The sequence below is a fragment of the Trichoderma citrinoviride genome (assembly GCF_003025115.1).
Source record: "Trichoderma citrinoviride strain TUCIM 6016 unplaced genomic scaffold BBK36scaffold_7, whole genome shotgun sequence".
NCBI classification, from domain to species: Eukaryota; Fungi; Ascomycota; class Sordariomycetes; order Hypocreales; family Hypocreaceae; genus Trichoderma; species Trichoderma citrinoviride.
This window is the reverse complement of record NW_020194715.1, coordinates 1,166,354-1,194,053: the sequence shown is the minus strand read 5'-3', so window position 1 is coordinate 1,194,053 and position 27,700 is coordinate 1,166,354. Positions and strand designations below refer to the sequence as shown.

At 54.8% G+C, this 27,700-nt stretch overlaps 12 protein-coding genes across 12 annotated transcripts; 4 read left to right on the top strand and 8 right to left on the bottom strand.

Annotated features, from left to right (window-relative positions):
- Window positions 1-52: 52 nt before the first annotated feature.
- Window positions 53-1,748, bottom strand: BBK36DRAFT_53376 (hypothetical protein; the record flags this gene model as incomplete). Its single annotated transcript, XM_024898218.1, has 3 exons — window positions 53-1,164; window positions 1,248-1,457; window positions 1,565-1,748. The coding sequence occupies 3 exons, from the start codon at window positions 1,746-1,748 to the stop codon at window positions 53-55; spliced, it is 1,506 nt and encodes a 501-aa protein (XP_024749757.1).
- A 1,167-nt stretch (window positions 1,749-2,915) lies between these two features.
- On the bottom strand, window positions 2,916-4,164 carry BBK36DRAFT_1135412 (replication factor C, subunit 3; the record flags this gene model as incomplete). Its single annotated transcript, XM_024892636.1, has 2 exons — window positions 4,027-4,164; window positions 2,916-3,962 (listed from the first exon to the last, which is right to left on the bottom strand). The coding sequence occupies exons 1-2, from the start codon at window positions 4,158-4,160 to the stop codon at window positions 2,918-2,920; spliced, it is 1,179 nt and encodes a 392-aa protein (XP_024749756.1). The 5' UTR covers window positions 4,161-4,164.
- A 658-nt stretch (window positions 4,165-4,822) lies between these two features.
- BBK36DRAFT_65984 (hypothetical protein) lies at window positions 4,823-6,900 on the bottom strand (the record flags this gene model as incomplete). The annotated part of the gene is made up of 4 exons (XM_024898456.1): window positions 4,823-4,923; window positions 5,007-6,232; window positions 6,366-6,582; window positions 6,819-6,900. The coding sequence occupies 4 exons, from the start codon at window positions 6,898-6,900 to the stop codon at window positions 4,823-4,825; spliced, it is 1,626 nt and encodes a 541-aa protein (XP_024749755.1).
- A 990-nt stretch (window positions 6,901-7,890) lies between these two features.
- On the top strand, window positions 7,891-8,997 carry BBK36DRAFT_1135411 (NAD(P)-binding protein; the record flags this gene model as incomplete). The annotated part of the gene is made up of 5 exons (XM_024892635.1): window positions 7,891-8,181; window positions 8,325-8,540; window positions 8,580-8,648; window positions 8,748-8,840; window positions 8,931-8,997. The coding sequence occupies 3 exons, from the start codon at window positions 7,891-7,893 to the stop codon at window positions 8,646-8,648; spliced, it is 576 nt and encodes a 191-aa protein (XP_024749754.1). The 3' UTR covers window positions 8,748-8,840; window positions 8,931-8,997.
- A 145-nt stretch (window positions 8,998-9,142) lies between these two features.
- Window positions 9,143-11,661, bottom strand: BBK36DRAFT_1119574 (hypothetical protein; the record flags this gene model as incomplete). The annotated part of the gene is made up of 7 exons (XM_024890605.1): window positions 9,143-9,431; window positions 9,494-9,572; window positions 9,644-10,498; window positions 10,562-10,617; window positions 10,683-11,044; window positions 11,109-11,279; window positions 11,467-11,661. 7 exons carry the CDS (start codon window positions 11,659-11,661, stop codon window positions 9,143-9,145), a joined length of 2,007 nt encoding a protein of 668 aa, XP_024749753.1.
- An 808-nt stretch (window positions 11,662-12,469) lies between these two features.
- Window positions 12,470-13,765, top strand: BBK36DRAFT_1169030 (hypothetical protein; the record flags this gene model as incomplete). Its single annotated transcript, XM_024895258.1, has 4 exons — window positions 12,470-12,881; window positions 12,951-13,105; window positions 13,179-13,539; window positions 13,593-13,765. 4 exons carry the CDS (start codon window positions 12,470-12,472, stop codon window positions 13,763-13,765), a joined length of 1,101 nt encoding a protein of 366 aa, XP_024749752.1.
- A 206-nt stretch (window positions 13,766-13,971) lies between these two features.
- On the bottom strand, window positions 13,972-14,684 carry BBK36DRAFT_162470 (hypothetical protein; the record flags this gene model as incomplete). Its single annotated transcript, XM_024897727.1, has 3 exons — window positions 13,972-14,146; window positions 14,220-14,447; window positions 14,499-14,684. 3 exons carry the CDS (start codon window positions 14,682-14,684, stop codon window positions 13,976-13,978), a joined length of 585 nt encoding a protein of 194 aa, XP_024749751.1. The 3' UTR covers window positions 13,972-13,975.
- Window positions 14,685-15,126: 442 nt separating this feature from the next.
- BBK36DRAFT_1135410 (WD40 repeat-like protein) lies at window positions 15,127-16,322 on the bottom strand (the record flags this gene model as incomplete). Its single annotated transcript, XM_024892634.1, has 5 exons — window positions 16,305-16,322; window positions 16,270-16,272; window positions 16,171-16,207; window positions 15,568-16,113; window positions 15,127-15,498 (listed from the first exon to the last, which is right to left on the bottom strand). The coding sequence occupies exons 2-5, from the start codon at window positions 16,270-16,272 to the stop codon at window positions 15,128-15,130; spliced, it is 957 nt and encodes a 318-aa protein (XP_024749750.1). The 5' UTR covers window positions 16,305-16,322.
- A 470-nt stretch (window positions 16,323-16,792) lies between these two features.
- On the bottom strand, window positions 16,793-17,233 carry BBK36DRAFT_1119753 (hypothetical protein; the record flags this gene model as incomplete). Its single annotated transcript, XM_024890625.1, has 2 exons — window positions 16,793-16,842; window positions 16,906-17,233. 2 exons carry the CDS (start codon window positions 17,231-17,233, stop codon window positions 16,793-16,795), a joined length of 378 nt encoding a protein of 125 aa, XP_024749749.1.
- Window positions 17,234-18,018: 785 nt separating this feature from the next.
- Window positions 18,019-19,174, top strand: BBK36DRAFT_1118897 (cell division/GTP binding protein; the record flags this gene model as incomplete). The annotated part of the gene is made up of 3 exons (XM_024890525.1): window positions 18,019-18,133; window positions 18,209-18,771; window positions 18,839-19,174. The coding sequence occupies 3 exons, from the start codon at window positions 18,019-18,021 to the stop codon at window positions 19,172-19,174; spliced, it is 1,014 nt and encodes a 337-aa protein (XP_024749748.1).
- Window positions 19,175-19,941: 767 nt separating this feature from the next.
- BBK36DRAFT_1169026 (guanylate kinase) lies at window positions 19,942-20,646 on the bottom strand (the record flags this gene model as incomplete). Its single annotated transcript, XM_024895257.1, has 2 exons — window positions 19,942-20,199; window positions 20,320-20,646. 2 exons carry the CDS (start codon window positions 20,644-20,646, stop codon window positions 19,942-19,944), a joined length of 585 nt encoding a protein of 194 aa, XP_024749747.1.
- A 2,741-nt stretch (window positions 20,647-23,387) lies between these two features.
- BBK36DRAFT_1118915 (glycoside hydrolase family 72 protein) lies at window positions 23,388-24,916 on the top strand (the record flags this gene model as incomplete). The annotated part of the gene is made up of 2 exons (XM_024890531.1): window positions 23,388-23,690; window positions 23,759-24,916. The coding sequence occupies 2 exons, from the start codon at window positions 23,388-23,390 to the stop codon at window positions 24,914-24,916; spliced, it is 1,461 nt and encodes a 486-aa protein (XP_024749746.1).
- Between the last annotated feature and the right edge of the window lie 2,784 nt (window positions 24,917-27,700).

Sequence of the window (27,700 nt, the reverse complement as noted above, 5' to 3'; positions counted from 1 at the left end):
AAACATCTTTCGCCCCATATTATCAAATTCAAGTTGAGCTGATCCAGATTCTTCAGTCCCCAAGAAACTTCCTCATCTTATTCCTGCCCCTCTCCGAGCTCACTGCATCAATCTTGACCGCCACAAAAGCGCACTCGACCGCGCTTTTACCGCTCTTGCTCTCCTGGATACGCAGCCGAAACAGCCCCTTCCTGACAGCCCACTGCTGGCCCTCGTTAGGCAAGCCAATGTCGACGCTCTCGCCTGTCCGGCGGCGCTTCCTGGGATTTGCGAGGGCTTCCATGTCGGGGGTAATGGCGGGAGTAGCAGCATCTTCGTCCCCATAGCCGCCCAGGTCTCCCTCGTAGTCTTGTCCGTCGAGGGCGACTGCAGACTCGGCTTCGAACACGACCCGCACGAGGTCTTCGCTCAGCGGGGTGTTGCCTGGCGTGGCTGGTTGCGAACTGGCACCCCCTGATGCCATGAGGAGGCCCAGGGGCTGTGTCGTCGGAGGCAAGTTCAGCTTCGTCGCAACCACCTCAAGCAGTCTCGCTACCCTCGCTTTCGTACCTCCGAAGAACTCGGCTCTGGCTCCCTCGGCTGAAAAGTTGAGCTTCGTCGAGGTTCCCCCAATCTCCAATATCAACTCCGCAGGCTTGTTATCTACATATGGACGTGCATATCTGACATGCCTGACAGAGGATCTGAATGTGCCGTCAAAGTCCTCAGGAGCCGAGATGCTGACGCCGCTCTTCTGCACATTTTCCAATCGCAGGACAATCTCGTCGACTTGACGCAAGGGGTTGTAGCTGATGGAGTGGGGGACAAGCTGCTGTTCAATCCCTTTGAAGTGGAAATACCGAGCGTCTCGAAGGAGTTCCTGGCGATGAGTCTCGTCCCGGATGCTGACGGGATAGCCACGCAGCAAGCGCAGCAGCTCGGCAAAGGTGTCGGCGTTGCGATTGGGCACCGAAGGCGGAAGAATGGAGGGCGGGCGTATCAGTCCTTCGCGATCGAGGCCCGGGAAGAGGTCGTTTGGTTGGGAGAAGAAGAGGGCGAAGCCCAGGGAGAAGTAGTTTGGGGAATTGGCGGGATCGTTGAGGACATCGCGCGGAATCTGGAATTCCCGGTGGCCGATGGAAATGAAGATGCTCTCCTCGTTGAGTTGAGAGATGAGCTTGGGGACTGTTTGTGTGAAGACGATTGTCAGTGACTTGAGTATCCCGTGACGGCAGTTGGGAGCCATTGGGCTCATGAGAGAAACACACGATTGTAGAATTGGGCATCCGCGAACAAGCGCACAAAGTGCGTTCCATCCCGCGGCGTCACATGGTATCCTTGCAGATGCAGCGCAATATCTCGAAACGTGTTCGGGTCGCGATCGATGTACAGCGTCCGGATCGAGGAGGACGGATCCTCGCCTTTGCTCTCAGCAGCTGTGATCTGGCAGAGGAAATATTGCGAAAAGTATGACGGCGCTGCAACATTGAGGAGTCAGCAAACCACCCGAGCACCATGACCAAGGGTAGTAGTTGGTCAAGCTCGTGATCGAATCGTCAAAGCAAGCCCACAGCACGCGACTCACCATCGGAGGAGATGGATGCCCCAGACAACTTGAACAGCTCGCCCCCAATCTGTATGGGAAAGACGCGCTCTCGCGGCAGTATTTGCGGGATCTTGTGGACTTCGGCATTTGCCTGCGCATGTGCATTCGCATGCACGGGGAGGCCCGACGTGCTCGCGGCTTCGCTCGGGCTCGCGGACAGCATGCCCGCTGGAGAGGCAGACATGGGGGGAAAGCAAGGCGAGCCTGGCCGCTCAGCTCTGTTTTTTGCCCTCGTTTATATCCTCAAGGGAAAGTTGTGTCCTCTGTGCTTCTTCTTTCCCCTGGCTGAGGCCACCGGCTTATTCTGTTGTAGCTGCGGAATCGGCAGGCGAGTGGGCAAAAGACGTGCAACACAGCTATCGCGTCTGGCGGCAACGAAGTCTCGTAGCTCAAGAGATGAAAGATGGCGACGTGAAGCGGCGATGTTCGCGGACTCGAAGAGTTAGTTGAAACGTCGAAAGGTAGATGCACGTTCCGTAGATGGAGGGAGGATCACCGATCTGGATTGCGGCGCTACCCAAGTTGACAGACAGACTTACCCTGGGCGTTTGACGCCGCCCTGGGCATTAGAAACCCGATAAGCCGAAAACATTCACAAGCCCCAGAAGCCCCATTCGCTGGCAATTGGGTGTTAACAAGAGGTGAGATTTCCTTGTCCAGGGAAGAGACATTTGGATTTGGAATAGTATGTAGCTAGCATCGTGATTGGGTGAAGCTGACAAAACAGGTGGGATGCCGATAGTAGTTGTAACGAAGAATAGACGCCATCACAGAGTTAAGAAGTGGGAGGAGCAGAAACAAGAAGAAGGTCATTGATATTTCCTTCTTCTACTACTTAGTAGGTACCCTAAACTACCTTGATGGCCCGGTCCCTTTGCACCTGCCTGCTGCTCCAAGAAGAACAGAACGGTTCAACGGAAGGAAGGAATCGCCCAACTCCGTGATTGCCAATACCCGCGCGCGTTTCCTGACGTAACGGGAGCTCTAGGCCCGAAATGGTTTAATCTCTTCGGGCCCTCCTCACGAGCACATGTCAATGGCCCCCAGAGCTTCTCCCCCAGGTTTCGCTTGTTTTACGCCGCCTTCTGCAGCCGAAGCTTGTTGAAGAATCCGTTCGAGCAATTCGCGGACCTATAGCCTAGGATGATTGATACTCACGGAATCACGGACAGGTCAACTTTCGGATCAGGTAGCATCATCGATCGATCTTCATGCAAAAATGGCTACCCGTGATGCTAGTAAGCCAATTGCTTCCTCCCCCCTTTTGGTATCTTATTCAGCCAACAGACATGTCATCAACAATGATGCTTTTCAGATGGCAATTCCTTTTGCTCACTTGCTCATCAATTCCACCCCTCCTCGTATCACGCCCACAACCGCCCCCGTCTGCACCATCTCGCTGCCCCCTCCGGCAACCCGGTGCTCAATCTCCGCCAGCCCTTCCAGCCAGGTGATCATGACCTCGGCGCTCACCTCGAGCTTCGTCAGCTGCTCCATCAGCGCCGTGATAATGTCCGCCAGCGCCAGCCCTTGCGTCGTCTTCAGCGCATTGATGGTGTTGAGACAGCTCGTCACGTCCGGCGTGCTCAGGAGCGTCTCCATAATCTCCTTGATGGCATCCGGCTGCGGCGCCGCGATGCAGTTGTAAATCGTCTCTGTCGTGATCGTCTCGCGCTTGATTTCGCTTTCCGGCGGCTTGGGCTCGTTCTTTAGCCTCAATGGCGTGCTTGACGCATGGCAAGCTTGGAGCACATTCAACGCCCGTCGCATATCGCCCTTGCTCAGCTTCACCAACGCATCCACAGCCTCGCCCTGGATCTTGACACCCTCCTCCTCCACCACCTTCTCCACCAACACCCTGATGTCGCCCTCCTTCAACGGACTGAACCGAAACCTCGTACAGCGAGACAGCAGCGCGGGACTGAGCTTGTGAGCGTAGTTGGCAATGATGCAGAACCGCGTGTTCGCAGTGTACTTCTCCATGATCCTTCGCAGCGCCATCTGCGCGGTGTTGGTCATGGCGTCCGCCTCGTCCAAGATGATGAGCTTGAATCCCGCAATCGAAGGGCCCCCCTTGGCCGCCCCGCCGCCCATTGTGAAGATTTGCTTTGTGCTGGCGAACGTCTTGATCTGCTCCCGCACCACGTCGATGCCTCTGTCGTCCGAGGCGTTCAGCTCCAGCACCATCTGCCGCATGTTGGCGGTGCCGTAGATGCGCCGCGCGAGTGCCAGTATCGTGGATGTCTTGCCCGTGCCGGGGGGTCCGTAGAGAAGCAGGTGAGGGAGGCGGTTCGACTCGACGAACTTGTTGATGGTGGCTAGGATGTCTTGGTGGCCGGACACATCGTCGAGCGTTACCGGTCGATACTTTTCAACCCTGGAAAGGCATGGTCAGTGACACCGCGTTGGCCAACTTCCGCAGATGAAGCTTCGTTTCGTACCATGGCAGCGAATCTTCAGCTTCAACTGGCAGATTGGCAGCACTGCGCTTGCCCTTTGTCGCCTCGGCCGAGAATGTGATGTCGGCGGATGGAGCAGGACCATCCACGTCCATCTCATCCTCGAAATCGGACATTTTGAAAGAGAATCACGATCTGGAAGGGAGGGTAAAGCGAGACCTGGTCCGAGTGATAAGCGAGTGTTTGGTACAACAATGGCCTGCCCTGGGGTGCAAAATGCGATCCGTCGTCTTGAGTGTGCATGAACTTGAGCAAGTGTAGCTTCAACGCGTCGAGACGTGTCTACCCATTAAAACCCCTGCAGCTGCGCCACACCACCAAGCGGCCAAGCCACACTCCCTCTAAACCACAACCATCAACTCTTAACGATAGATCTACTCAGGAAGAACCTACTGGCGACAACAAGGGAAGAACGGAATTCATGAAAGGATAAGACAATTATTGGACTACATGTTACTCTCAGTTACTCGCGCCTCGGCTGTCTTTAATATACGGCGACCTGTCGCCGTGACAGGAAGAAAATAGAATGGCCTCAAAAGTATCCTATATTATCAAAATACGAAGGAGGAGGCGGAAGAAGAAGGATTAGCAGATCGGAGAGTGGGTGATGGCGGTGGAGGGGGGAGGTGGAGGAGGATGAGGAGGATGAGGAGGAAAAGAGCAAAGAATATTTCAAACAACAGAAAGGCAGAAGATGAGGAGAAAGAGATAAACGCCTCCTGTCCCCAGATTCATCCAAAGACTCCATCAAAACATGGTCGCGCCTGTCATAACCCGATTAAGCTGTCGCTGCGTCCCATTGTATCACCGTACGGACGACGCCGAGACCAAGGACACTGAACAGCATCGGGACGCCTGCGACGGCAAGCCACGAGATGCCTAACATTCCGTTAGCTACATGCTCAAACCGTCCAGAAACCAAACATCATGAGCTGCACTGCTGAAAAAGACTGAGAACTGACCTGCATAGACAACGAGTTTCGTGACTACCTCGACGTCATATCTCACACGCGGCTTCACTAACCGAGAAAAGACTTCCTTCTCGTCCCGTGCATCCTCCATGGTGATGTATATATCAGGATTCCCATTCTGTGCTCCTGGCACAAGCGAAGCGTTGGGGTTAGTATCGTTAAACGTCAGCTTCTGGGCCCCTGAAGTCTGAGCCCCTTTGCCTGATTTGTCTTCGTCTGTACCGTTGAGATCTAGATTGCTCGATTTGCTCTTGAGGCTCGCGTTGCTGCTAATGCTGTCCCTGCGCTGCCGCTCCCGGTAAGCCAGGGTTTCGTAGGCATCTGCCACGCTCTGTGGCCCTATCGAGACCGATCGTCCTCGGGTTGTGGGGTGGCGGATACTCTCGACCATGCGAGGGAAATCCGAGGCTGTCGGGAAAAGGGTGTCCAACCGCGACCCGGGAGGCACAGACTTGTACTCGCTAGCAGGTGTAAAGAATCTACGAGGCAGGTCGAGGCCAGTCGACTCGATGAGACGGAACAGGTGAGGCAGCGCCTTGAGCAGCGTGGGTTTCATGGTCTCGCGCCAGACAAAGATGGCAACGATTCCCACCACCATCCTCGCCGCAATGACGCACCATGCCCACGGCAGTGCACCCATGCTGGATTCGGCTTGCGCCAGGAAAGTCCTCCCGACAGTCCAGGTGCCGGCTTCCAGACCGATGACCACGCCGGCAAAGGCGACGCTATCGTCGAAGCATGGACAATCATCCGCGGGTTCTGGGTGGATCCGCACAAAGATGACCACCACCAGGCCGGTGATGAAGGGGACCAGCCAAGAACCGTGCTGCATGGCGGTGTCCAGCGGCGGGCCGTAGTAATCCTCGAGGATGGTGATGCCGGCACCCATGATGGATCCGACGATGACGTCCAAGAAGCCATGCATGCCGCAGTAGAGCCTCCCAAAGACGATGGACACGGCATAAAAGTACGCAAGGATTTCGAGCAGCAGCTTCGTCGTGTCGGAAAAGGTGTTGTCGGGGCTGCGCAGGTGCAGGACGGCATAGACGGCAACGGAGACGGCATTGGCGCTATGGGTCGAAGGGAAGCCATACTCGAGCGCAGCCGATCCAGACATGGTGATGCGGTTCAGGGGCGGAGAAAGCGGCCGAGGCAGCGAGTAAAAGTCCTTTACGAAGCCTGTCCAGAAGACACCCAAGGCCAAGATGTGAACCAACCTGTGGCCTCGACGTTAGTATCCCAAAGTTCGAGCTCACACACAGCACAGCACACAAACAGGCTACAGAAGCCAGCATATCCGCTGCTACTGCCGCAGTCTGAGCGGGCAGATTCCCTCATCTGCAGACGTACCCCTTGGCAAAGGCCGGATAGCCGCCCCAGAACAGCATGGGGAGGAAAATCATGAAGAAGGTGTGCGTGCCCAGGTTGGCCGTGATGGCGAAGTAGCTGTCGAGCGCCGGGGTGCGCAGCTTGGCCTGGAGCGCAGCCAGATACGGCGTCTCCCATCGGATGAGAGGGAGCGCCTGGTGCCGCAAGGTGTATCGCCATTTCGGCAGCGCTTTCTTGTCTACAAACGGCCTCGTGTCAGCGCATGCACGTATTCTTGAGTCGCATCCGATCGCCGGCGTGACGTCCAATCCCTCCTCTTTGTGTCGTTGGTGATGCTGGCTCTCTTGTCCCTCCTCTTCTCCAGTGCCCAATCCTGTCACGACCGCCGCACAGAGCTTGTTTCGCTCGCCTTGTTCCCACAATCATCCTCCCTCGATCCAAAGCACATCGCAGAGCAGCCAAAAGGAAACCTACAGTGATCGAGGCTCCTCAGCCCCGCGTCGGGGACAGCGGTTTCCTTGTGATGCGGCGGGGCATCGCGTCGCGTGCCGCTCATGGTGGGAATCCCAGGCAGTCGATGGCAGCGCTGTCGGGGACGGTCTCGAGGTGTCGGGCGCCGGGATTGAGACAAGACATGGATTGGCAGGCCGAGGCGGGAGGCGGGAGGAGGGAGAAGGCGGAAGACGTGGCCTGGAGTCGTCGGGGGTCGAGTTTTATAGTAGTAGGTAAGATGCGATGCGACGAGAGAGCCCTTGGCGCAGAAAAAAAAACTAAAGTCCCCAGCGCTGCAGGCCTGGGAGGGAGACAAGACAGAAGAAGACAAGCCACCAGGAGCGCTGTAAGCCGCGTGCTTCAGCAGCCACCTCGACTGATGATGGATCTAGGAAAAGGCAGAGGAGAAGAGAAGAAGAGAGTTGGAATTGGAAATTCGCGTGGATGAATGCTTGAGGCCTTGTTGGATTGGCTTAGGTTTAGCTGCCGAGCAAGACACCACTCTCGGTCCCGTCTTCATTAGCACCAAGACGGCGCTGCTAATAGTCAAGCCCCAAAAGCCCCCCAGGGAGGAATGAACTGAGAGCATCCGCTTTCTGTCCGCCTAACATGTGCTGTAGATCCTTCCAGCGCTACTGTAAGCTGTCCGAAGCTTAAGGTACTCGTACATTGACTCCGCACCGAGGCACGATTACACGCATCGGGGACCCACGCCCAACTGCCTTGCCAGTACTGTAATATACTGTAATACGGCATCTCACAGTTTCACTTCACTTACAACCGCCTTCGAGACAGCCAAGAATCAGCATCGCATCGGGATCGAGGATGAATCGGAAAGTATACCTTATGTACAGACTCCAATATCATTAAAACAGATCAATCTGGATCTCGATGACCTCTAGGCAAAAGCATTAATCACCTCGTCTTCCAACTCACAGCGCCTTGGCTTCGAGCCCCACCAAATCACCAACCCACCACCACGCCAAAACCTTCCCCAGCTTTCATCGCCAAAACTTTCTCATAGAAAACACAACAAACCACCACCCAAAGAACAATGGCGCTGCTGCCCCTCGCAGGCAAGCACTGCGCCGTCGTCGGAGCCACAGGCATCATCGGCTTCTCAATAGCCAAAGCCTTCGCCCAGCAAGGCGCCGTCCTCTCCCTCCTCGCCCGCTCCGCCGTCGATGCGCGTCCCCGTCTGGAGCCCCAGCTGCGTCCGTACAGCCTACCCGGGACCTCGGATGCCAATGATCTCGGCGTCCCGGCGGCGCATCGGTTCATCAAGCTGGATGTTGCGGATCGGGAGAGCATCAAGGCTGTGTTTGGCGCACGGGGGTCATCAAAGGTAAGTAGGTGAACGGTTTTATCTCTATAGTCTGGAAGAAAAGGGTGGAGAAGTAAAAGAATGAAAGTGACGGTTTATATACATCACAAGCTTCTTCAAGAAGTAAACACAGTCTGATTAATTGGATGCATTGCACATGATAGCCTCAGACTGCCACAACTGTCGGACCCATCGATATCCTCGTCAACTGTGCCGGCATCACTCAAACGTCCCTCTTGATACGAACATCCGATGAGCACCTCTCCAACATTGTCGATACGAACCTCCTGGCAACCATGCTGGTGTGCAAACACGCAAAGATGAGGCCAAACGGTATAGCTCCTCGCGAAATCGGCCCCCTTCTTCTACGTTTCAGTCCAGTTGACAGCTCTTGTAGGCTGCATCATCAACGTGTCGAGTCTCATGGCAACAAAAGGCGGCCTCGGGGCCACTGCCTACGCTGCATCCAAAGCCGGCGTCATTGGTAAGAATGGCATCATGCGCTCATTTCTGCATTCCATTTTGTCAATCGTAACATACAATGTTTTACATACATCCCATATGGTAGGAAGCTCATGTCGTCTTAGGCTTCACCCGCGCCCTATGCCGCGAAATGGCGTCTCGATCTATCCGTGTAAATGCTCTGCTGCCCGGCTGGGTTAATAGCTCCATGTGGACCGGTATGTCATGTCCTTCTCTCCTAATATCCTTTCCATAGATACAATGGTCGCCCCTATTGTATCCAAAGCTAATGTACAGCCAATGATTAGATCTCAAGCCAGAACTAAAGCAGGCCTACCTGAAAGACACGCCGCTCAATAGAGTGGCAGAGCCCGCCGAGGTTGCCGACGCCGCTCTGTTTCTGGCGTCCAACGGCTTCGCCAATAACTGTGTCCTCAACCTCGATGGCGGCCTGAGTGCTGCGTGACCTTTGTCGCAGCAATGTCTTCTCCTCGACGCTTCAACGCAATGATATCTATCGTTAATCATCGATGACGATGGCTCCACCGGCGTCTTCCACAACCACCACATCGTCATCGGCTGAGCTGGCAACCTTGGCCCTCTTGAGAGGAGGGCTCTCGTCGTCCGGAGGCGGTCTTTTGGCGCCTTTAGGTTCCTCTGCCACCTCCTCGTCAAGAGAATGCTTTCCATTTGTTTGGCCGTGGCTGCCGCCGTCGGCCTCGACTGGAGAGGGCTTCTGAGGCTTCTGAGGAATATCGGGACGGCCAGCATGTACTGTACGGAACGAGGTTTTCTGATCCTCCAGGATGCTGCGATCAGTTAGCCTCTGTCCCATGGACTATAACTCATCTACAGATCTTCAAATACATACCCATCCTGAATATCAATCTTGACGTCGACAAGCTCGTCATCCCAGTCGGCGATGGTTAGGAAACTGCCTGCTTTGATGCCTAGGACATTGTCAGCTTTATTGCTAGAGTTGAAGGCAGGGGGAGGAGGAGGAGGATTCAATGTGCCATACCGAGCTCTGTGAGCTTCTTGTCGAGGTTGTCGGTATCATCGGGATCATAAACACTGCGGAGCTCGTTGCCGCTCATGTAGCTCACGGCAAATTCCTTGTCTCCATAACCAAACTGAGTTTTGACAAGGCCTTCGACAATGTCTCCAAGTGTTGCCCGGTTCAAGTCAACAATAACGCTGGTGTAATAAACACCGCAGACGGGACAGTCGGGGTTCGGTTCTCGATTCCTGTCCGGGGCCAGCAGTCGTGCGTTGGCAAACGGCGTCAGGAATACTTCTTTCGCCTGTCCGTATTCGCCCTTGAGCACTTTAAAGGACTGCAGAACGCACAGTCCTGCGACGATGGCGTTTGTAGTCGCAATAGCCGGGATGATGTTGCCGGCCATCTGCTTGATGTCGAACCGAGACTTGAGATCGATTCCAAAGATTGTCGAGCGAATGTTTGCACTGGACGCTACAAAGTCCAAGGTATCATCGTCATCCTTGTCAAAGGTAATGGTTGGTTCAGGGGCAGAAGCATCTTTCGTCGCCCTCATTTGAAGCAGGCGCTTGCTAAGCCTGTCGAGGCTGTCATTGAAGACGACAAGATTCTCCTCAAGTGACCAGATTTTCTGACCATCTGCCAATATGGACTCCTTTGACTCAAGAAGCTGGCTAGCTCGTGCCATAATCTCGTCGTACTTGAGCGGTTCAGGAGCGCGACGCGATTTCCACATGTCTTCCGCCGATCGCAGGCGCTCAATATCAGCATTGAAGACCTTGTCAAATAGCAACTTTGGGAATTTGAGTGTCCCAATTGCTTCTCGGATCTGCTTGAGAGCCTCTGACTCTTTCTTCAGTTCCTCGATTTCATGGGCTAGTGTAGCAACCTCTGTTCAGTATACATCCTTTCTTGCGCCAGACGAAAGGGGCGACTTACCGTTATCCGCATCCGCTGAATGATCAAAGTCATCCTCGCTGACGCCAAATATTTCACTGCGTAGAATATGTTTAGCAGAAAGGCGACAGAGCCACATCGAGCGCGGAGAATGTCCACTTACTTGAGTAGATAGCTTTTGCCCCAGACTATGCAATGGATCGGCTGACTGGGCGTGCTCCGGATGGTGCAAATGGGAAACGACTTGGGCGTGTCCTTGGGAGTGCAGTCGTAGCAAGCAGTGAGGCCCTTTTTGATGACCTGGACTTGCCCGTTGAAGCCAGTCGTCCCGCTCTCGATCAGGGGAACGTCCGCCGCCAAGCACATCTTGTTGACATGTCGTCTAGCGTCGAGGTTGTCGAGGGCATTGAAGACAATCTTGAAGTCGCGGAACCAAGGGACGCTGAACTCGGGGTCCTTGATGTTGGCGTGATGCGCGACAATCTTGACGTTCGGATTGAAGCGTTGTGCCGCCTCTTTGGCAACCTGCCGCCATGGTTAGCATTGCGAAAGCCGCCCGTTGTTTGGCGCAACCTCGGCATCCACGCACCAGCGACTTTGACTTTTTGATGTGCTCGTGTCGGAAGAGGAATTGTCGGTTGAGGTTGGAAAGATCGATCGTGTCGAGGTCGACGATGTGAATCTCGCCAAAGCCGGTGAGGACCAGGTTTTTGAGCAGCTCGCACCCAATGCCGCCAGCGCCCACCATGAGCACTCGCGCCTGTGGCCAAGGTCAGCGTTGGGGTTCATTTATAGTACAAGAAGTGAAGCAATCGTGATTCAGATGCCAACAGAGTAGAAAAGGAAGCAGCCTAAGCGAAATTGAAACTGATTGCGAGGATGGATTCAGATCGCGGGACAGCACAGCCTGAGCTCTCCAAACCCCAGCCTCGTCATCCACAACGTACATGCTTGACCAAGGAATTCAGCGATGCGCCGAGCGACTGGTGATTATATCGATCGCGTGCAGCAAGTGCGCTTCGCGGAGCAGGGGCGGGATGTGACGCGACAACCCGCTGCGGCTGCTGAGGCTCTTGGGCGACGGCCGCAGCCGTTGACGTGCTCGGGACTGCATCCGCGGCAGCTTCTCTGGGAGCCTCCATCGCCTTGAGCGCAAGTGACGGGCGAAGCAGCAGTGAATCTGGATCGTGAAGGCGGCAGAGATGGAATAGAGTTGGGTGTCGAAGTCTGTGATGGAATCCGAGGGCGGGCGTTTGCAGGAGAGGGAATCGGCGTCGGATCGGTTGCGCCAAACCCGTCGCTTTGCAGCTGTTGGTCTGGCGATGGTCGGCGCAGGTGCAGCTCGCGGTGTTGAAGTACGAAGGTACCTCGCCGTCCGAGGCCGTCGAAAAAGTCGAGTTGCGACCAATTGAATGAGGTCAGAGGGGCCGGGGAATATGTCCGAGAGGGCCCGTGCGCTGCGGACGCGCTGATTGGCTGTGCCTGGGGAAGACAGGTTTGGGTGCAAGTCACTTGCTGAGACAAAGAGCTGTGTGCCTGGCTGGGTTCATTCACCCGATCTCGAATCTCACTGTACGGAGTATGAAGTCTATGCTGGCGATGCTACCCAACAAGGCAAGGATCCTGTGGAACGGAGGGCAGTCAGAGCATGTTAGATTATCGGTGGCGAATGTCAAGAACGTTGTGACCATATCTGAAGCCCAACTTCTACCCATTCCGTAGCGAAATACCCCATAGCGATAACTCCTCTGTAGAAGCCCTGATTGGGCTGTAGACACCAAAAGTTCTGATGGTCAGCGGGGTGCCACTATATTCACAGCGCTGTCCACTCACTCCAGAAGCCCGTTTTGCCCTTTCAGTGAACAAGATACCTATCGACCAGGACTCACTTGACACTTCTCCTTCAATCATATACCCAAATCAACTTGATTACGCGCTCAATTCTTCATCATGTCAGACGACGAGGCTGACCCCGAGCTCCTCGCCCTCCTCCGCCAGCACCTGCAAGGCGTCTCCATCAAAGACGAAGAGCCCGACACAGGCGTCCTCACCGACGCCGAATACGTCTACAACCATGGCATCGACGTGGCCATCGACATGCGCTCGACCAAGCGCGCCGCAGAGACCATCTACGCCCAGATGCAGGAGAAGAGCTACTCCACCTCCACCTGGTCGTCGCACGAGCTGCATCCCAAGGCCAAGGACGAGGCCACCGCCGCCTTCATCTTCACCATGGACCTGCTCAACTTTTCCTTCTGGTCCGAGCTGCCGGATGACGAGCGGTTTGCCATTGAGTACAAGGGGAAGCGGTGGACGGGGTACTGGAGTCTTGTGGCGGCTTTGCAGAGAGCTCTGGAAGAAGGTTGGTGGAAGCTTTCTTTGAGTTTCTTGTCTGAAGATGGACCGTTCTCACCCCTTTCTGCTTCGATAGGCATACCCATTACGGATCCTCATTTTTGGCAGAACGAGGATGAGTGCAACTTGGAGTCGCTCAGACACGTCTTCAGATCCTGCACCGAGGAAGAAATGCCTCTTCTCCAGGAACGACTTGACTGTCTCCGAGAAAGCGGCAACGTGCTCTACAGTGTAAGCCAGAAAGAAACCCTCTCATACCTACGCAAACAACCACAACACCACTTGGCTAATTCAAATCTCAAAGAAATACGACTGCTCCGTCGTCAACCTCATCTCCGCGGCCAACGGCTCCGCAGCCCAGCTTGTGAACCTGCTGGCCAGAGACTTTGACTGCTTCAGAGACGAGCACCCCTTCGAGGGCAGACGCAACCCCATCCGCATCATGAAGCGCGCCCAGATCTTCGTCGCCGACGTGTGGGCGTGCTTCGAGGGCAAGTCGTACGGCGAGTTCCGCGACATTGACAAGATCACCATGTTTGCCGATTATCGCGTGCCGCAGATTCTCTCCACGCTTGGCGCCTTGTACATCGGTCCGCAGATTCATGCGGCGATTCGCGACAAGAAGATGATCGAGAGCGGGAGCCGGTGGGAGGTCCAACTAAGAGGTATGTCCACGTCGTTTGGACATTTTACAAGGCCTCTTGCTAACAACTTGCAGCATGCAGCATCTGGTGTGTCGAGTTGATTCGAAAAGAGATTCAGAACGCGCATCCGGATACTCACGTCAATGCGATATTGATCGACTTCTTCCTCTACGACACAATGAAGGAGATGGAGGCAGCGGGCAAGGAAACAATTCCCCACCACCGAACACGAAGCATCTGGTATTGATTCACGACTCACTTGGAACGGAGACTTGCCAATACCCACCACTCAGAGTGATGATTGAGCACGCACGGCCTCTTCAGTCATAAACTCGCGATTCCTGTCATCTGAAAAGATACACCATTCAATTAACATACCCGCCATAGCTCCAGAGCAATCATATAGACATAGAGGAAAGAAAAGCGTCTCCGTCCTTTACAACCCAACGCCAGTGTCTCATGGTAACGCAGCCGTGGCATTCATTATCCGATCAATGTGCGCAGTCTCAATCTCGTCATTATTCTTATTCTCCTCCTTCAAAAGGACGGCAAGGACTTCAATCGGAGGGTTCAGACCCAACCGCTCAGCACGGTGCCACCGCTTCTCGCGAGTAATTCCTATGCAAGGCTGCAAGCAGACAAATGTCAGTATAGATCCAATCGGGACAAAGAAACAATGGACTACTAGGTAGTAAACTTACCCCATACTGCGAGCTCACATCAAAGTACCTCAGCACCTTCTCGGCCAAATCAAGGTCTCCCTGGTGCACTCGAGGCGCCTTGCGCTGCTTCTCAATCGCTCTCCAGTACGACTTGACCTGCGCGTCTGTAATCTTCTCCGCTCTCAGCTCTGCCTCCGACTTGTCCGGAATTTGCTGTTCGACGACGGGCTCTGCTTCTTCTTCCTCCGGCTCCTCGATGACGTCGGGCTCCTCTGTGACAATCTCAACCGCTTCCTTCTCCTCTTCCTCCTTGTTTACTTCGCCCTTGGACGCAGGTCTCTCCGGAATGGTCGTTCTAGCAATCGTAGAGTCGGACGCTGCCTTCTTCAGGTCTTTCGGCACGGCCTTTGTGACCTTGCCGCTGAAGCTGATTGTTGACTGTCCCTTGACAGGGCCGGGACGACCCCGGGCGCTGGCGGCTGCTGATCGTCTGGTGGTAGGCATGGCTCGATGATGATACCCTGTAGTGGTTATCGATTACGAGTACGGGTTGTAACAAGTGTTGACTGCTGGGCCAACTCGCGCGAGATATCTATCAGATGCTTTGTCGTAGAGATGCGTGGCTGAAATGGTCTGTAAGTGAGATGCAGGAATGGTGAATCGGAGGTGGAGCTCGGTGCTTGATCCTGCCTGCTTTGCGATGCGGATGACGAGGTGAAGGGATGCTCAGCTGCGCTAAAGTTTGGCGGGGCAACGCGAGACTGGAGCGACGTCACGTGGCAGTCATCTACCTACGGTACTGAGAACTGATCTCATCTCTCTCTGCAACTCATCGAACACGAACTGAATCACGTGCTGTTGATGGATGGAAGCATGAAGCCCAACTGGAACTGTGCATCTCTTCTATCATTGCTTTTGAGACACCTGACGACAACAGACTTCCAAGTCTAGCTACCCGTAGCCTCCCTGTAGAATGAAATGCTCCTGTTTGCGCCGGCAGTGCAAAACATCTCGCTGCGCCCAGTCTTGGGCAGCCACCGAACAGCCCAGAGCGCCTTGTCCGTCTCGCTATGTGTCGCGACACAGACGCCGCGCTCGATTGACCATACCTTGACCTTTCCGTCCATCGAGCCGCTCAGCAGATATTCTCCCGTATCGCTCCAGTCCAGTGAAGTGATCCAGGATGAGTGACCCGTCAGGTTGCCGACGTGCTCGCCATGCTTTGTGTCATATATGGCAATGATGCCAGCATCGCCCGCTGCGGCCACCCTGCTGCCGGCAGGCGATATCGCCACGGCCCGGACAGGCTTAGCAAGGCCTGAAAAAAAGACACATCAGCAACGTCCGAAGAAAGCCGGTGAATCAAGGAGGGTGAGATGTAGCCTACCGGACAACGAATACAGGATCCTCCCCGTGTCGTTGTTGAAAACGTAGACTGAGCCATTCTGGTGTCCGCTGGCCGTAAACTTGCCATCTCTGCTGAGATCCACGCACATGCCGAAGCTGCCCGAGCCCGCGCTACCAGTCTCGTACTCCCGGATCTTGGCCTTGCTCTGGTCTGCGACATCCCACACGTTGATCCTCCCGTCGTTTGTGGTGCTCGCAAGATAGCCTCCATCCTCGCTGAGAGCAATCGCCCACACTTCACCAGGCTTGACCGTCGGGCCCGTGATCTCGCCGCCGCTGCTCCAGTCACCCGTCTCCCTGTTCAGCTCCCAGATCTTGACTTCGCCTCCGAAGCCAGCGCTGGCGGCATAGAGGCCGTTGCGCGATGTGCAGACATGGTGGCAGCCTAGCTTGTGGGCGTCGGGGATGGACTGCCTCAGGGGAAACGAGGGATCACTGGTGTCATGGACGTGAAGCGTTGACGAGCCGCTGGCCGAGATCAGTGTCCTTGGCGTTGCTGCGAGTGAGAAGATGTCTGTGATGTGGGCTGGTGTTCTCTCATTAGCTGCTCAGCTCTCGGTGCAGTAAAATGATGACGACAAACCGTCATCCACCGTATGGGTGGTCAAGTATTGTTTGGACTGGAAAAGTCAGATAATTGAGCCTTTTATGAAATAGTTTTCTCGTTTGATGAGATCCTTACCATTGTTGTCTGCCAATAAAGGCTGCGGTTGCTCGATGGTGGTTGTTTTTGGCTGGGCTGCGGTTGAAGCTTGGTGTTGGTGGGGTTAAATGATGCGCTACAACTCCGGCGTCAGATGCAAGATGCAAATCATTGACGCAGGCGAGCTTCTCTCCCTTGACATGCCCACTAATAATCAATTGGCAAAACCCACGTGGGCAGTTGTTTATACAAAGCCGACATCTGGAGAATCAGCGACTCTATCTGATCTTTATGGGTACATAATGTGTCGAGGGCACTTGACGTTACGGGAAACGGGAGCAGATTGATGCATGTTCATATAAGGGTTCTTATTCTTTGATCATCTCGTTTGGATATCGCTTTTCCACCACCCCATGTTCTATCCTGATTCTCATAATAGTAGTACATAATGAAACAGAGTCTCGGCTGAGGCAAATGCCAGCTGTGCGCTTGTCTGGCCTGGCCGAGGTCGTGAGATACAGGCCGTGATGTAGGCGTCGGATCAAATCAAGTCCTCCATCACTTAGAACGGCTTGTTTGCAGGATAATCTTGGCGCCATATTTGCTTCATTTCTATGTTACAGCGGCGTGTCAGCATTGCAGGAGCATCGACTCGGCACCTTTTGATAGCCATACCTTCCAGGCAGTTCTGGCATAGCCTATGCGTCCTCTTGGTCTCTCCACAGCCAGGGCATTTGCACAGATGATTAACATCCTTCAATGCCTTTCCAGCCATCTGTCTTGATCGCTTCTTGGAATGTGAGACCTTGTTCTTGGGCACCGCCCGCAGCACTGATTCCCAGATATCGCCCAGCAGTCCGGGAAGGTTGATCGTGACGCCGGGGACGGCGATTGATAGCGAAGGGAGGAATTTGAGAGTGTGTTGTGTGGTGTAAAAGTTCGCCCAGCGGGGGACGGAGAAGGCGAGGGGAGAAGAGAGTCGGGGGAGGAAGGCGGTGGCCATGGCAGCCATTGTGATGTCTTTATTCTTGGACGGGTTGTATGTCTGTGGTGTTGCAACTGGCGCAAAACTCGATCGGCGCCCAGAGAACCCCGGTTCAGCTCCCCAACGCGGATGACCTCGTGAATCAAGTTGCTGATCTGACTGGAATGTCTAGGACTCGATTCGGCGTCTCGTTGCTTCAGCGGTTCGGTGCGGGATTCGGTCTGTTGTGGCTCGTCGGCAATGCGCCTCTCGAGAAAATCGAATCATCAAAATCTTGCACCCAATCTGCCAAGTACCCCGGTACCCGCCAAGCGAAGTACCGCCGTACCGCAATTGCGGCTTTGCGCAGCGCCACTTTTCCGCCGCTACACGGGCCAATGGCAGCCCGGCGGAGCCACCGCACGCACCCAGCCAATCAGCAGCTCCAGACCGCACTGCTACCCCTGGCACCTTCCTTCCCCCCCTTTCTCGTGTCCCCCTGTCTGCTCCTGCCCCTACGCCGAAATTATTGCAGTTACCTTATTATTACCTGGCCAAGCAGGAACCACGCAGGCCAGAGTCAGGAGCCACCCGCCAGCCCGTCCAAAAAGTTCCCCTTCTCCAGGATCGCTGCCAGCGCCTTCAATTCCACAAACCTCCAATTCCCACAGCTTCAGGTTCCCGCTTTGTCACTGCCGGCCTCGCGTCTGCTGTTCCTCACGCGTCTCCTGCTGAAAGCTCCCGCTCTTTTTCTTTTCTTGGACCAAGGCTCCTTACAGCATCCGTCATCTCTTCATTCGTTTCACCCAGTCTAGTCAGGTAAAATGGCGACTCCCACCACCATCACGCCCGCCAGCCACGTCGGTTTCGACAGCATCACGTCGCAGATTGAGCGCAAGCTGCTGAAGCGCGGATTCCAGTTCAACGTTATTTGCGTTGGTAAGTGGCGCACGCGCTGGGACCCCCATACAGTTGCGGCCAGGTGGATGGATGGAGACTAACTGCAGCACGCAGGCCAGACCGGCTTGGGCAAGTCGACGCTCATCAACACCATCTTCGCCTCGCACCTCATCGACTCAAAGGGCCGTCTGCAGCCCGACGAGCCCATTCGCTCCACCACCGAGATCCAGGGAGTCTCGCACCTCATTGAGGAGAACGGTGTCCGTTTGAGGCTCAACATTGTTGATACCCCTGGCTACGGCGACCTCGTCAACAACGACCGCTGTTGGGATCCCATCGTCAAGTACATCAAGGACCAGCACTCCGCGTACCTGCGAAAGGAGCTTACCGCTCAGCGAGAGCGTTACATTCCCGACACGCGCATCCACTGCTGCCTGTTCTTCATCCAGCCTTCCGGCCACTCTCTCAAGCCCATCGATATCGTCGTCTTGAAGAAGCTGTCCGATGTCGTCAACGTTGTGCCCGTCATTGCCAAGGCGGATACCCTGACCGTCGAGGAGCGCATGGAGTTCAAGGAGCGTATCAAGGCCGAGTTTGCCTTCCACAACCTCAAGATGTTCCCGTACGATAACGAGGAGTTTGACGACGAGGAACGAGCTTTGAACCAGCAGATCAAGGTATGACGGGACACTGACAACTTGTAAGATCCGCATCACACGACATTTACTGACCTTGATTCTCCAGAGCTTGGTTCCCTTTGCGGTTGTTGGCTCTGAGAAGAACATCATTGTCAATGGCAAGCAGGTCCGCGGTCGCCAGAACCGCTGGGGCGTCATCAACGTCGAGGATGAGAATCACTGCGAGTTTGTTTACCTGCGGAATTTCTTGCTCCGAACCCATCTCCAGGACCTTATCGAGACCACCTCCCAGATCCACTACGAGACATTCCGCGCCAAGCAGCTGCTTGCACTGAAGGAGAGCAGCGCACACGGCGGCGGTGCCGCCAGCAGACCGATCAGCCCCGCTGCCGACCGGGAGATGAGCCGGGGCTCCCAGCGAATGGGAATGAACGGATACTAAATTTCCCATTGCGTTTGATCGTTCGGCTAACGAGGGGAGCGATGGCGTCTCTGCGCGGTACGATGGCCAGCCGGTCTCTTGATGTTCTCACCCCCGTGAGTGGTGTTGTGCGCGCAGTTTAGGAGGCTCTATGTTCTCAATTGAGGGCGTACGGATTGGTTGTGCCGTACTGCACTGCGACTCAACGATGGCTTTGTTCGTATCAACCAGGCGGACGAGAGGTGAAGAGCTGAGGGACGACTTGCAATCAAAAACAACTGGGCGCGTCTGCCGGCCACACGATGGTTGTTAGGGCGATATGCGCCGTGGCCATTGTCAGCCCTCAGTAGCCCGACATGAAACGCCCGCGGTCCTTTTGTGCGCATTTTATTTGTCTTTTTTTCTCGAGTAGTATCATTGGAGCCTTCCTTGACCATTTTCTTACGTTTTAATCAGATCCCATACCTGTACTTTCCATATACCTACAGTTAGTTGAGTTGCGTCTAGGAAGGGGGCGGCAGTCAGAATGGAGAGAGGCAGAGAGAGAGTATGATATGTTGATTAATCTTGCATTTGTTTGCTGCTTTGATGTTTTAAGCCTGCCTCATTGGTTTTGCGTGATCTGTTTGGTGACGGTTGCCTCTATTGGCTGCGTGGAATTTGAGTAGCCAAGAAGACATTGTATCTAATAGCTGCGCGATGCTCGTTTCTATGTATAGTATATGTATGAATGGGACTTTTGGATGGGGTATTTGCTGCGATGAAAGGTTGCAAAGAAGTCTAGTGGTCTACTCCAGAGGCTTGTAGACGAAGTCCTCAAACTTCTTGTAGGCCGACTCGAGGTCGTCGTTGACGATGATGATGTCGTGGACGCCGGGCGTCTTTGAGAAGTCGAGCTCCTTCTGGGCCTGGGCGAGTCTCTCCTGGATGTTCTGTTCCGTCTCGGTGCCGCGACCACGGAGGCGCTGCTCGAGAGTTTCGATGGATGGCGGGGCGATGAAGACGTAGCGGGCAGAGATGCCGGATTGCTTGATTTGCTTGACGCCCTGTTTTTACATGTTTGTGTCAGTCGACGCTGTGGTTAACCCTGGTGACTTGTTGGGAGGCTTGAATATATCGACAGAGTTGACATATTCGGCGAAATTTAGTCGTGTATAAGTCCGTACCTCCATCTCAATGTCGAGCACGACGACCTTGCCCTTGCTGGTCTGCTCCTCAATGGTGGCCTTGCTGGTGCCGTATCTGTTGCGGCCGTACTTTGCGTGCTCGACGAAGCCGTCGCGGGCGATGAGGTCCTCAAAGGCGTCCATGGAGACAAAATGGTAGTGGACGCCGTCGACCTCGCCGGGGCGCGGGCCGCGGGTGGTGTGGGAGACGGAGAGGGCGAAGGTGTCCGGGTGGCGGTCGAAGAGCATGCCGTAGAGGGTGCCCTTGCCGACGCCCGAGGGGCCGGAGACGACAATGGGGCGGCGGTCGGGAGGGGCTGGGGGCATTGGACATAAGGTGAAGATGTCAGTTTTTTTTTCCTTTTTTTTATATATATCTTTTCTTTATCGGATTTTTTTTTTTCTCCCTTTGGGGGAGGAGGGCAGGGGAGGGAGATGTGTTTGGGTTGCCTGGGCGGGGGTGTCTTACGGGTTGCCATTGTGCTTAGAAAAGAATACTTGGGTCTGGCGAGCTGGAAGACGGGACGACGGCAGTGAGAAGATATCGCTGGCAGGCGGGGAGGCATATGAATGAGAAGCAGAGCCGCCAAGCAAGAGATGATCGTTGGAGGGGTCACGAAGCACGTTTGACACAGAAGATCGCGGGATGGGATGAATCTCGGGTTCCACAGCCCAGCCAAAAAAGAACACATTCCAACCAATGGCAGAACAGAAGGCCAAGGCGGCAGAAACAGAAACGGTTCCTGGAGGAATTGAAACACAGCAGGCGGTGAAGGCGTTGGGAATTCATCGGGCCAATCAAGCTGCGGGGTTGGGCTGTGCTTTGATTACTACTATGTACGTACTGCCCCGAAAAGACCAGAGTGGGGGACTTGCTGTTTTTGGTTGGAAGGGTTGCTGCTAACCCCTAAACTGCTAAAAGCGCCCAGGGATTTCTTTGGACGTTTTATCCAGGGGACCCTGATGAGATGATGGGAATTGCCCTTTTTTTTCGCTCTGCTCATTTCATTTTAAAAATTTCCCTTGCGCTTTTTGGGAAGCGAGATTCTGGGGGAGGTGTGATGAAAGTGGCCGCTGGCGAGAGAGAAGAAGAAGAAGAAGAGAGAGACGAGATTCTTTGGAATGCACACTTGGATACCTTGTAGACTACAAGAGACGCTTGACTGAGGTGCAGATCATGTTCACTTTGGACTCCCTTGTTGTAGCGCATGAGAATGGACCGGTGCTCTGCCCCCTTGGTGAGAAGGCGTCGGATACAACGGCTTTTCTGTTGATGATCTTTTTGGGCTCATGCGAACAACGTTGCAGTGAGGTCATTGAGGAGGGCTGTGAGAATGAGCAGATGCAGAATAGAAAGGCTTCAACTCATCCCCGATCCCTGACACGATACGAGCAGATCCAACCAACCAGACAAACACTCACGAGACTCACAGGCTTGGGGTATCATCTCATTGTGCATCGAACAATACGGGGCTACTTCGTTGTTAATAACGAAAATGGGAAGTACCAGTAGCGTTGGTTAGCTGTCGAGGTAGTCTGTACATGAGGCTGGCTGGGACTGCGGCGGCATTAAAGGCCACTTATACCAGGTACCGAGTACATAATGAGCTTTGCTTGGCTCGAGTAGGGTATAACCGTATGTTCGTATCGAACTGCGCGTGTAAAACTACACCTGCTTGAATGGGGAAATCAGCAAGCTGGGGGGCTATTGGTGTTGATGTGCTTATTAGCCCAAGTCCGCTCGGTGTGAGCGATAAAAAGGCTTGGGGTGGTCCGGACACGAGGAAGAGCGAGAGGGAAAGCTCTTATTAGCTTCTCGTATGCTTCTTTTGCCCAAAGACGGCGCTCCGTACCTGCAGTGGTAAGGCCATGGGTCATGAGTCTAGCGAGAACGGAGTTTTACCCCCTTGCACATATGAATGGGTTGGAGGCATTGAGGGTACGAGTAATGATGGGCATGGCGGACCTGGACGGCCAAGAGGCGATAAAACGGTGACGGGCCTCGGCAGAGGGTTAGTAATGTCGCGTACGAGGAGAGTAAAGTAATAACGGCGAAGTCGTCAGTGATGACTGGGAAATGCATACAAAATCATCATGTTCATGGCAACTGAGATGCTCACCGGACATGGTGGAACGCCGCCTCTTCCAGAGCACCAACAGCATAATACATACCTTACTACCACCGCGTCTGATGTCCTCGGCCAGTCTCAGTCTCACTTCACACACGATCTGCAGCACCAATCTCAGACCCTTTGCAGCGGGGCCCCGCCCGTTCCTGGCCTACCGCCGCTAGCGCTGCGACATGGTGCCCGTCAGGTGCCCAGCCAGCAGCTGCCAGTGCCCGTTAGGCGGTCCCGGGCCCTCCAGGCACAGCTCGTACAGGCCACTAGCAGCCCCCCGCGACCCCTGGCCCAAGCACTGGAGCACCGCAAGGTCCCCTCTCCCCTCCTGGCCTGGAGCCAATGCAGAGGGTCCTGCTCGTATTGTATTGCCATTGGCGGCAACCTGACCCTTTTGCTGCGAGTTCTACTTGTACTTGTACTGGCCCGCGTCCGCCACACACCAAGCATTCCAGGTCCCTTCACTCTAGGCATCACGCAAAAGACACGCTCCCGCTCCTTTCAACTCCTCTTGGGAAGAGCTTCGAACCTTTTTGTCGCTGCTTCCAGTCACTCTTTTGGTTGCCGTTGCTTCTTGCCTCCGGCGTGTCTTGTCTTGTTTTCGCAATCACTCACTCATTCGTTGCTTGCTCTTTTGACCATTCATTCTCTCGATCTGGGCTGCCTGATAGAACGACAGGAACAAACGAGGAGATCAGAGCTTATATTGATAAATCTGAACTTCGTGAAACGAGCCCGTCTCTCTTTCAATCTGGACAATTCTACCTAGGAATCATCTTCAACCGACCTAATCATGCTTGTGAGTCCATCCATGTTCTTTCCCCCGTGGCTCACCGAAGTCTTCATGAGAGCTTCATAGAGGACAGCTGCTCGACTCCAGCTTCTTTGATGCTACTTGCTTCCTTACTATCTTGGAACTTCACTTGACGCATGTAACTGACGGACGCCATGCAGATGCAAAGTGCTCTCGTGGCCCTGGCCGCCACCGCCGTGGGTGCCGTCAAGCCTCTCTCCATCAAGGGCGCCGACTTTGTCGACGCCGACGGCAACAAGTTCCAGCTCGTCGGCGTTGCCTACCAGCCCGGCGGCAGCGCAGGGTACAACCCCAAGGAGGGCAAGGATCCTCTCAGCGATGCCGACACCTGCATGCGTGACGCTGCCCTCCTGCAGGTCATGGGCGTCAACGCCATTCGCGTGTACAACCTCGACCCCAACCTGAACCACGACAAGTGCGCCAGTATCTTCAACGCCGTATGTTTTTGCGCTTCTTGAACCCCATACCCTTGTAAAATGCACCGCGTCACTAACTTTCCTCCTAGGCTGGCATGTATATGATCTTGGATGTCAACTCTCCTCTGGTCGGCGAAGCTATCACCTCGTTCGAGCCCTGGACGAGCTACTACGAGGCCTACTCCAACCGCACCTTTGCCATCGCCGAGGCCTTCAGCAACTACCCCAACACCCTCATGTTCTTCTCCGGCAACGAGGTCATCAACGATGTGCCCACTGCCCAATACGTGCCCCCCTATCTGCGCGCCGTCACGCGCGACCTGAAGAACTACATCAAGAAGAACATCAAGCGCCAGGTCCCCGTTGGCTACTCGGCCGCCGACGTCCGCGAGGTCCTCTGGGACACCTGGAACTACATGCAGTGCTCCGAGCCCGGCGACGAGGGCGACATGAGCCGCGCCGACGTCTTCGCCATCAACTCATACAGCTGGTGCGGCCCCGACGCCACGTACGAGAGCTCCTCCTATGACGTCCTGACGGAGAACTTCAAGAACACGTCCATCCCCGTCTTCTTCAGCGAGTACGGCTGCAACACGCCCATGCCGCGCTACTGGAACGAGACCCAGGCCATCTACGGCTCCGACATGACGCCCGTCTTCAACGGCGGCGTCGTGTACGAGTACACTGAAGAGGAGAACCACTACGGCCTGGTCAACATCACCGGCGACACGCTGCAGATCACCGGCGACTACAACCGCCTCAAGGCCCAGCTGGCCAAGATTGACTGGCAAAAGGTCCAGTCGCAAAAGGCCAGCGCCAACGCCCCCGCCGCGCCCAAGTGCACCTCCAAGCTGATCCAGGTCAAGGGCTTCGACAGCAACTTCACCCTGCCTGTTCCCCCTCCCGGCGTCCAGGGCCTCATCGACAACGGCATCAAGAACAAGCCCAGCGGCGCGCTCGTCAAGATTTCGGACTGGAGCGTCAAGCTCAACGTCAAGGACGCCGACGGCAAGCAGATGACTGGCCTCAAGGTCGTGCCCCTCAGCGACGACGAGACCAACTGGAGCGGCAAGAACTCGGCCGACACGGGCTCCGACGGCGCCTCCACCTCGTCCAGCGACAAGGACTCGGACAGCTCTAGCAGCACCTCCAAGAGCGACAGCAAGGATAAGGACAGCGCCGCCGCCTGGATGCGCCCTGCTTCGATCGCGCTGGCCCTGCCTCTGGTGGCCATGTTCTTCATCTAAACGATCTAAACGGGGGTCAAGTTCGGAAGATGGAGATAGGAACAAAAAGCTTGCGTCGGTGTACCTTGTGATTGTTCGAATCTTTCAGTACGCTGGAAGATGATGGGGGTGATACTCGAGAACATTAATGAAGTTGCTTCCAAGTTTTCCCTTCTTTTACTAAATGTACATATACTACCTACTACTAGTACATGTCTTTCTCATTCTGCGTTGGTCCTTTAGATATCCCGTTTAGCTCAGCCATGATGATGATTGATTGATTGATTTGCATTCTCTGGCCCTTGTTTGACATTCTTTCTCCTCCTTGCTCAAGCAAATTCTGGTTTCGTAAGACCCTAAAAAAAAACAAGCAGATATTCAAAAGTACCTCGTAGGACTAACAACTGTAAACATGCGCAGGACTGTGGAACATTCTCATATAGACCCCCAGAAACTCCCAATGCTGGAACTTGTGCTGCATAGAATCGTGTAGCGGCAAGCGCGCGTGGGGAAAGGGACCAGCCCCTCCCGTGTAACATTATAGGTCAATATTTCGTTTCTCTCGTTTATCCATCGCCATTCTGCCATTTGTCCCTTCTGTGCCCTCCTATGTTTCCTGACAACGTTGCATCTTGAATCACTGCTGCCGTGCCAATTCTTCAAAATCAATGTAAAAATCACATCACTTGCGGTCCTTTTCCTGGGAATCCCCTTTCGGAGGGTTCTGGTCCTGCGTCCTCTCGTAGCTGGAGGTGCATGAAGGGTTAGTCTCGCAGGGGAGACAGTAGTCGTGGGTGCCAAAGTCGGCGGCCTTGCAGCATCCGATGCAGCATTCATCGACTGGAGCGGATGGTTCGAGGAGTTGAGCCATGTTATTTGCTTTTGCTCCGAGACTTGTATGCAAGTTGTATCTAGATAGGGAGTGTCTGTTGGCCGTGGTGGCTTGTCACCTACCCCTTAGGGAATCTGGTCAGTGACAATAGGGAATAAGTAAGGCGCAAGGAAATATTTAATGTGGACTGGTTTCTAGAAGCAATTGCATGATAGGATACATGGCCGTCGAACGGCAGGGCACCTGATCCCAAAAGGGCATGCAGCAACGACGAGCCTGGAGGGAATCCACACACCTTGAATGCACCGGCAGTGGATTTCTGCACCCACGTGCGCAGCTCAGCCCGGACCAAGAAAACAAGGGATCGCGGTTGCTTTGACACTGAGCCGTTACGGCCTTTGCGCTCTCCCAAAGTCTGTTTCTTCTCTCGGGATGCGCCCCTTTGGCTTCTAACGGGGGAAGTTCGTCGGGAATCACGTTGTACAACGGCGTGGCGGCTTATATAAGTTGCAGGCAATGACGTGCGTTTGACAGGTTCGGCTCGGTTCGCAGCGACGAGGGTGGGGGTGGGGGTTTAGAGTTTGTACCGACGCAGATCGATAATCGGTTTTCTCTCCTATTCTTCCGTAGATGATTTGGGAGATGGAGAGGTAATTGAGGAGGAGGAGATGTCGATCAAATCACAGGACAGAGGCGGTATATAAAGGGCTGTGCTGGAGAGCGCGAGTGTTCCCCTCCCGTGGACCTGGATACTATTGCACGTTCCGGGGTTCTCGTTGATTAAAAAGGGTCTGGCTGAGGGTGGTGTGGGCGCGCTGGTGCTTGTAGCAGAGTGCGGGTTTGGTTGGCGCTTGCTGTGCTGCGTATGGGGCACGTCAACGCAGGAGTCAGCTAAAGAGGTAAAGAAAGGGCGAGAAGCGGGACTCTGGGGGACAAGCAAAGCGAGAGAGAGAGAGGGCGAGAACTCACAGAAGACGTGATGGGAGAAAGCTGAGAAGATTGGTGCCTACTATCGCCAAAACCGATGACTCCCAGGCCGCGCTTTTATACACGGGCACTAGGCCCAGGAATCTTATGATCCGAGACTGACGCCATCGTGGGCAGGACAGAAGCCATCGAGGAGTCCCTGTCGGTTCCGAGAAGCCATATTGGTTTGCTATTGGAGATCCATGGGAATACAAGAGAGAGGGGAAGCTCGGCCACAAGCAGCAGAGCAGGGAGAAGCAGCCCGCGATGCGCTCATGAAAAAAAGTTGGAGAAGGAAACAGCCGCAACTGCCACACCTCCGGATCCGGCAACACAGGCATGGACACGGCAGGACCAAGCGGGATGGGATGGGCAGGCACGAGGACTGACGACGAGGATGGCCGGAGGGGCTGGATAAGATAACGGGCACGGAAGGAGTGAGGTGGGCAGCCGCAACCCTGTCACGACGTTGTCTCTCTGTGGCTCCAAGGCACCCTGCGGTGCCTGCCCGGGGAGGAGAAGCTGGCAGAGGCTGGAAAGAGCGAGCCGCAGGTGCCACTGCGTTGACTGATCACATCGGAAGCCGCGTCACGCGCTCAGCTGAGGTGCAACTCAGGCAGGAAGCAATCGTCAGAGGCAATCCCGGCAAGGAAGCAGGAAGGCAGCACAGAGTCTCATTGCATCTGCTAGGTAATGTTCACCCGGCGCGTCAGGAGGGCAGTGTCTGGGTGTCCTCTGTCCTCCGTAACCTGGAATGCTCGTACCACAGACCGGAGGGCCTAGACACTGAGGGCGATCGAATTGTGATGACCGTGAATGGGGGCGCCCCCCGTCCAGAGTCCAGTCCCTTCTGGCATTGATAATCCACCGCGCTGCGAAGCGCCAGGCAGCTAACAAGGACAAGCCAGCCATGGGGGCAGTTGCCATAGCGGCTTTGTGTAACCCACGAGCTTTGCCTTGCCCGGTTTCACCTCTGCGCTGCCTTTTGTCCTTCGTTGTTCTCGGCC